Source organism: Micromesistius poutassou, assembly GCF_964030765.1.
Source record: "Micromesistius poutassou genome assembly, chromosome: 18".
Taxonomy (NCBI): Eukaryota; Metazoa; Chordata; class Actinopteri; order Gadiformes; family Gadidae; genus Micromesistius; species Micromesistius poutassou.
Genome location: NC_140288.1, coordinates 14515681 through 14523497, shown reverse-complemented (window position 1 = coordinate 14523497; position 7817 = coordinate 14515681). Strand labels below are relative to the sequence as shown.

At 43.0% G+C, this 7817-nt stretch overlaps 1 protein-coding gene across 1 annotated transcript; it reads left to right on the top strand.

The window, feature by feature from the left end:
• Positions 1-1350: 1350 nt before the first annotated feature.
• LOC311362837 (cytochrome P450 2J5-like) lies at positions 1351-6158 on the top strand (the record flags this gene model as incomplete). The annotated part of the gene is made up of 9 exons (XM_084482725.1): positions 1351-1506; positions 1638-1800; positions 2047-2199; positions 2487-2647; positions 3085-3258; positions 3494-3632; positions 4024-4211; positions 5046-5187; positions 6070-6158. The coding sequence occupies 9 exons, from the start codon at positions 1351-1353 to the stop codon at positions 6156-6158; spliced, it is 1365 nt and encodes a 454-aa protein (XP_084338851.1).
• Positions 6159-7817: the final 1659 nt, after the last annotated feature.

Below are 7817 nucleotides of genomic sequence, written 5' to 3'. Positions count from 1 at the left end.
TGACACACTCACACTCCTGGATGACTTTGGCTTTTCTTTTTTTAATTCACAGAACATGAAAAAACGCATTCTTTATTATTATTAATATTATAAGCAATTAAAATGCATAGATGTGCCTTCTATGCATATGCTTATGTGTATGTGATAGCTATTGAAAACAACACAGTGCTCTTTAGATCATTCAAGAACTCGTAACACATAAATGTGAATTTTGTCATCCTGAACATCACCTGAACAAAAAGAAGAGGAGGAACCGTGATTGCAATGCAAACAAACTATATTTTTTAACATGTATATTGTACATGAGTACCTGGTAGAGGACAATGTACTTACCAAGCATATCTACTTGCCAATAAGATATAATGTATGTATATTCCTACAGGACGGGTTTCTCTCTGACAAAGAGAGGCGTCTCCCTTGCAAAACAACACTTATGAGGTTTATTGTATTGTATGACTTTCAATGCAGTTGACCATGTTAACTTCAATAACAATAAATGGCTAGCTCATGCCTCATTCATTTGTGTGATGGTTTGTGTGTGCATGCACTAATTCAGTTATGGACCATTACAAAATAACTGATTTAATTAGGAATAAGCTAAAAGCCAAAACTGAAATGAACACCATTTCATGGATAAAACATGAGTTTATTCGCTATGTTGATTTGACATGCACAAAGTTATTAGTTGTAGGCATGGAGGCTACTGAAAATTTTAAATATTTGCAAGATATTCTAAATGCATTTGATAATCCCAGTTGTGGTCCAGCGTTTCAATGAAATGTTACCTAAAAGCATCCTATCCCCTAACTCAATAAATGTTATTTAGAACTTTGAAACCCATTTAACGTCTTGCACAATGGATCCTGTTGTCTTTTGTCAAGGATAACAAATTTCAAAGCCCTCAAGACTGAGCTGAGCTCTCTATTGGTTTAGCATAATCCAGTTATAACAGAGAACCACATATAACCAAAACAATGGACCTGACCTGATTCTTGTGGATAATTACATTGTCAAAACAAAACCAAAAAAACTCCAGCCAGAGGCAGTAAGAAATCTTACGAAATATTTGCTGGGATTTTCTGGTAGACTAACTACCAAACAAACTTAGTAGCTATTCTCTTTTGTTCACAGTCTTGTGCTAATACATTCTGTGTGAGGACAATCTTATGAGAACTTAAAGCTGCAAGGAATATATTCTGAAGACATTCTGCAGTGTGGACAATCTTTGAGGACATTCTGCAGTGTGTAAATCCATGTGAGGACATCCTGTTTAGACAGTGCTGTGAGGACCATCTTGGGCTGACGTATTTCTGCGAGGACAACCTTATGATGACAACCACGTACTCCATAATGCCGATTTTCCTTGTTGTCGTCATCTGTGTTCTCCTCTGGCTGAGACTGAAACCCCGGAGGCCCAAGCATTTCCCTCCAGGCCCCGATCCTGTTCCAGTATTTGGGAATATACTCCAGCTGAGTACGACAAACCCACTGAGGGACCTGAAAAAGGTATTTGGTGGCTTCGCATTGTGTATGCTTGAGTACCTCTCTTTGTATCGGATGTATCCTTCTGTTCTAATGGACCAGGAATAAAGCGCATTAGTATTACATTTCTATATCATAACCGATGTCTCTTCTAGTTTGCCGGGCGTTATGGCGACGTGTACAGTTTGTTCCTTGGCAATAGGCCGGCAGTGTTTCTGCACGGACTGCAGGTCATCAGGCAGGCTCTGGTGACTCAGGGAGCAGACTTCGCCGGGCGGCCCCAGGGCCTGATGATCAACCATGTGACGGAGAATAAAGGTTGGCTCTGGTCTCCTCTGGATCTCCGCAGTGGTCTTCACAGAGGAGATAACTTGATTATGAATGACATATCCTCAAAATTGTATGCGTCTTCATTGTATGATGTTCATTTGGATAGAAAGTAAATCATTATAGTAAATATAACACAAAGAAAGAGGATGATCTGTAAAAGCCCCTTAAGGATCTTTAGTATCTTGGCATGTCTGTTGTCCAGTGTTGTACAGCTGTACTTCCTCCCACCTCTAGGGCTGATCATGGCTAACTATGGGCCAACGTGGAAGGAACACAGGCGCTTTGCCCTGGCCTCCATGAAGACCTTCGGTCTGGGTAAAAAGACAATGGAGAACAAGATATTGGAGGAGACCAATCACATCACACGCCACTTAGAAAACCGTCTGGGTAAGTAAGCTGTTATGAGGGCTCCTATTTGACCACCAGGTGTGAGGTGGTTTATTCTAAAAGCCCTTTTAGCCATTTATGACATCACAAGTGGGAGTGTCCACCCAGATGTTTGATATATCGATCAACCAATCAGTCACCTCCCTGACTGAACCAACTTGTATCTCCCACTTATGTCATAAACGGATACATTTTGGAAATGGCATGTAATCACGGCCCTTTAATAAGGAGAAGACTCAACATCACTTTTTGTTGTTGATTTGATTTAATGTGATTTTTCTGCTCAGGTGATCCAGTGGATCCTTCGTTTCTGATCCACAGCGCTTCGTCCAACGTGATTTGCTCTGTCCTGTTTGGAGAGCGCTTTGGGTACGAAGATGCGATGCACAAGCTCATCATCAACAGCTTCAAGGAGAACGCTCAGGTGGCCAATGGGGCCTGGGCTGCAGTAAGTTAGCACCACGACGAATGGACTTATCCATGGGGATTATTCCCATGATGCACTGCTTTCTCCTAGGGCTGTACACTGTTCCTCAAAGATCCCCTATTCTTTAATATTTAATATTAAAGAATAAGTTTAATATTACCCCCTTTAACGCTTCTTGACCTCAATAGCTCATTGAGAGCTGATGTATTTGTATCAAGTATGATGTATCAAGTCTTGTTTACACATTGGACAATGGTTCTCCTTGATATTAGGAATAGACTGAGTTGAATATGTGTGTATATATAATATGTGTGTATATCTGTGACCTAATCATGTGAAACATGGTCCAATGTCCAGTCTTCAGAGCAAGACTGATCTGAAGGAAATCGGTCCTGTTTCAACAAGCCAATTCATTTTACAAGTGAGCATCGTCAAACTACTGTACTGATCTCCAATAGGTCTATGATGGGTTCCCGGCTCTTCGCGGGCTTCCACTCCCCTTCCAGAAGATATTCAAGAACTTTGAGATCATAAAGAAGCATGTCAGGGGCGTCGTGAAGCAGCACAAGTCCTCCCGCATCCCCGGAGAACAGCGAGACGTCATAGACTGCTATCTGGATGAGATGGAGAAGGTGTGGCCTTCAGCAAGTCTTCTACTTTAACTCGCTCTCCCAAATAGCTTCTTGCTTGTTCTCGTGTGTCTAAGATCTCCGTCTGAATGCTTGCTTTCACCCCTCGTCCATGGGTGCATTCCGATGGTCCTCCATTAGTGCATACTGCTCATCTCCTTGATGCTATAGTGAATGAGTATGAGGAAAGACTCATCGTAACACAACCCATGTTTGACATTCCGTCTTTCACTATTAGAGTAAGCAAGACGGCCGCCTGTTGGAGGAGGAGCGGTTAGTCATGCTGCTACTTGACCTTCACTTCGCTGCCACCGACACCACGGCCAACACTATCCTCTCTGGCATCCTCTACCTGGCCACGCACGGGGACGTACAGGGTGAGCCCGTCTCCACCACCAGCACAACACTTTGGCCAAAAACTAGCTAATGATACATAGTATGTACCTTTGACAACATATTTCATGTCTCATTAACCATTTGTGGTCTTTTTTCTTTTTCTTTCTTTTCGACTCTGCGGTCGTCCCTTTGTTCAACATTTTTTCATTTTTTTCATTATTAATTTAGTCTGTGCAGAACTGTGGCAAGAATAGATATCCAGTTTTGGATATCTATTCTTGCCTTCCAGGACAAAACCGTGCTCTAAACCGCCAAACAACACCTACATTCATAACGTCCAACAGTTCTAAACCGAGGTGATCACTGCAGGGAGAAAGTTCACACAGTTCAGCCTTAAACTTCATCCACATGCCGCCCCCGTCCCCCCCCCAGCCCGCTGTCAGAGGGAGATAGACGAGGGCCTGGCGGACCGCAGCGGGATTTCATTTGAAGACCGCCACAGGATGCCGTTTGTGATGGCCACCATCCACGAGACGGTGCGCCTGGCCAACATCGCCCCCATAGGGGTGTTCCACGCCACCACCAGGGACACCGCGCTGAAGGGCTACCGCATACCAGAGGTGGGGAACGTGTTCACGGCTGGTGAGGGGGTTTGACCAATTTTTTTTTGTTTTGCCAATTACGCTTTGGGTAAAAGCATGTTGTCTATGTTACTCAATGCTACTTATAGTTGAGGTAAATATGTATACATTTGGTACACATGAACACATGTACTGTGAAAGGCGGCCTGTGAGTGGCTGGATGATGGTGGAGAGAAAGTTGACAACGACAGCCAGGTTTGGGATTGTGGACCAAAAAGGTGATACTTTATTTCCTCCAAAACCAAGGTCCCAAAAATAACTAAACAAAAAGAAGTCCATTAATTACAAAAACAAAGAAATGTTCCAAAACAAGAAAACAACTAGCATTCAATCAGCCTAGCAATCGTCTAACAAAACTACTGTGTGCGCTCGTACCTTTCCCCCCAGCCACAAACTGCGACTCCCATTAAATAAGTCCACTAATTGGTTGCAGGTGGACCAATCAAGGCCAGTTAGGCCATACCATTTACCAAAAGGGGACATTCCCTGGCCAAGGCTGCATGTGGCACCTCTAGTGCTCCGGAAGTCCAAATACCACGTTAAAATATGATGTGAGGGGAGAGACAGTGAGAAGGGATGTTCCCCTTCTCACATGCACATTACCACAAACATGAGTTGGAGGTGTGTGTTTGAGTTTTCTTGGTGCTCGGTGAGCACGCACACACACATTCACGTTCTGTCTCTCTTAGACACACGTTGAAGCACGTAGCTGATCTACTCCATTGTAATTAAATGGGTCCTCTCTTTCACTTTCATCTCTTCCAAAAAACCATTGCATTTCTACCACCTCACCAGTGTGTTTCTTTGGACCAGGGGACTCTGGTGATTACCAACCTGACCTCCGTGCTGTCTGAGGGCCCCCACTGGGAGAGACCATGTGACTTCTATCCTCCACACTTCTTAGATCAGGACGGAAACTTCCGGAAGCCGGAGGCCTACCTGGCATTTTCTGCTGGTAAATACTTCCCCCCCCCGTGACATACATTACATCAAGATTGTACAGATTTTGTTTCTACAAATAACTAAACTCAAGTCAAATCTCCTCATCCCTTGGGTTTTGGGAATTTACCTTGCCCTTAATCTAGGTCTGTTCTATAAGCATGCCCTAAGCATTTATGAATCTGATTTGAACAAGCAATCCTGACTTGGCCTAAAAGAAAACATTGTTTGCATACTTAAAGTCGTGCGCCATATTAGGATATTAGAAGATAACTTCTGTTGTCTTGGGATTACAAGTCTTAGCATCGGCTCATGTGAGTAATGATGTGTTTGCATAACTTGTGCTTAATTATGTAAATGTGTGATGAAAGAATCAGTCATTCGCCTTTGGGCAAACAGATGCATTTTAATAAGCAAACTGCTAAATTTAACCAAAAGTAGAAAGAAACCGGATATTTACCCTGGTTTGAGCTGAATGCTTTTACAACTAATTTAATGATTAGCAGTGTGGTGTATAGCCAGTTCAAGGGCAGACGCATTGACCATAATAAAGACCCCGCGCCCGCACGCACGCACGCAAACACACATGCATGCACGCACGCACGCACGCATGTACGCATGCACACACACACACACACGCCCCTTGGGTCTTTGTTGTATCTTTTGTAGCACATTAAGGTCCACGGTCCATTACCCAATGCTTGCCTTTTCTTCTAACGACACTTCCATTCACTTGTGAGATCACAACTGGGAGTGGATAATTGGAACTCTCTCTCTCTCTCTCTCTCCGTCTGACGTGCAGGTCCTCGTGTCTGCCTCGGGGAACAACTGGCAAACATGGAACTCTTTCTGGTCTTGGTTTCCCTCCTCCACCACTTTGTGTTTGTGTGGCCTGAAGAGGACAGGCCTGACCTGACGCCTGTGTTTGGAGGCATCCAGTCCCCCAAACCCTACAGAGTCACGTTCAGGCCCAGAACACTGCACTAACACAACCTAGACCAATAGAACATCTTCATATAGGATTTAAACACATTTAAAAGGATAAATGTGAAGCCATTAGTATGAATCACTTGAGGAAGAACAGTAATAGGTCCTTATCCAATAAATAATGGTTTGCTTTTGGACCGCGAGTAGCATATATATGACCACCACAAGAGGGCACTACTGGGTTACTCTGACCACTGCACAACTCTATGGCTAGTTTGGCTCCAGTAATAGAGGTGCGTTATTCCTACAATTAGTAAAGGTCAACCGATGTCTTCTTTAAGAAGCCAATACCTGTGTGTGTGTGTGTGTGTGTGTGTGTGTGTGTGTGAGAGAGACACACACACACACACACACACACACACACACACACACACACAGAGACTAATATTTGCAGACCATTTGCGCTGTTCACATGGTATAGTTGACGTGAACAATGGAGTGCGGCTCTCGACGGTATTCGCTGAAAAGCAGGAGTTACATAACCGTTATTGACTCTAATTGAGTGCTTGCAGCAGTGCTGAGTAGGTCTATTGGATTTGTATTGTATTGAGCACAAAACGTGCAGCTGTTTGCTTAAGGGTGAATAAAGACAACGGCCAAAAATAGATCTTTTCAGCGGTATTCCCATATGGAAGCCTGAATTCAACCCTTATAGACATCTTCACACGCTTTCAACCGTAAACTTCGCTTGGCGGCGATGACATTCAGCCTATCAACCAGCGGCTTGATACTTGCTCCTGTTACAATAAAACACTGTGCCGTTTGTTTGTGAAGTATGTTAAAGTTAGGTTGTATACACCCATTAAACGTCTTTTGTTCCCCATTTCCTGCGAACACATTATGTTTCTACACTTTGCTTACATGTGACTCTGTGACATGAATGCTAACAAACGTTTAGCCTACCCTGCATTCCCTCCTGTCTGCTTTCCTCACGTCACTGTCGTACGGCTGCGGCGTTACCGCTGGAAGGCGGGGCGGGATCTGGTTCCCTGGGTTACGAGGAGGAGGATGGTCGTGAGATGATAGTAGAGTGGGGGCGACCAGCACGAGCGCATCCGTTGACTGGGGTGCTTCGGTAGTGCTGTGCTGTCATATAAGGTTTTATTTTTATTTTTAAATAAATACCGAAGAACCTTTACTTTGAAAGAAATAATATACGTACTATTCCGAAATACAAGGGTAAGTCAAGAATTTGAATTGAATGTATTATAGAATATGTACATATATATTTTTTATTAGTTTTTGTAAAGATATACATATATTTTTTGGAATAAAAATATAATTGATACTCTATTTTCGAACTGTGCAATGCAGCGTTATATTTAGTTTGCTATTTATTCTTCTTAATTGACCATAAATAAATCGGCTAAAACTCTGAATGTGCATTACGTACATTATGTAGGCCTACTGGCATCCTCACATACATAAAGTCGTTGATTGTGCGAAAGCTTCTATTCAACGCAACTTCCAAATACGATTATGGAACATCAAAGCATGCACTCGTTTTTGAGGTTCGGGCACATTTACGCTATGCACGGCCAAGTTTACCAATCAACCAGATACGAGCGCAGGGCAGCTACACCAATGAGATACGACATACATATTTCCACTTAAAAAATGGACTTTGACAAAATGCATGAATTATATGTTCTGAATACC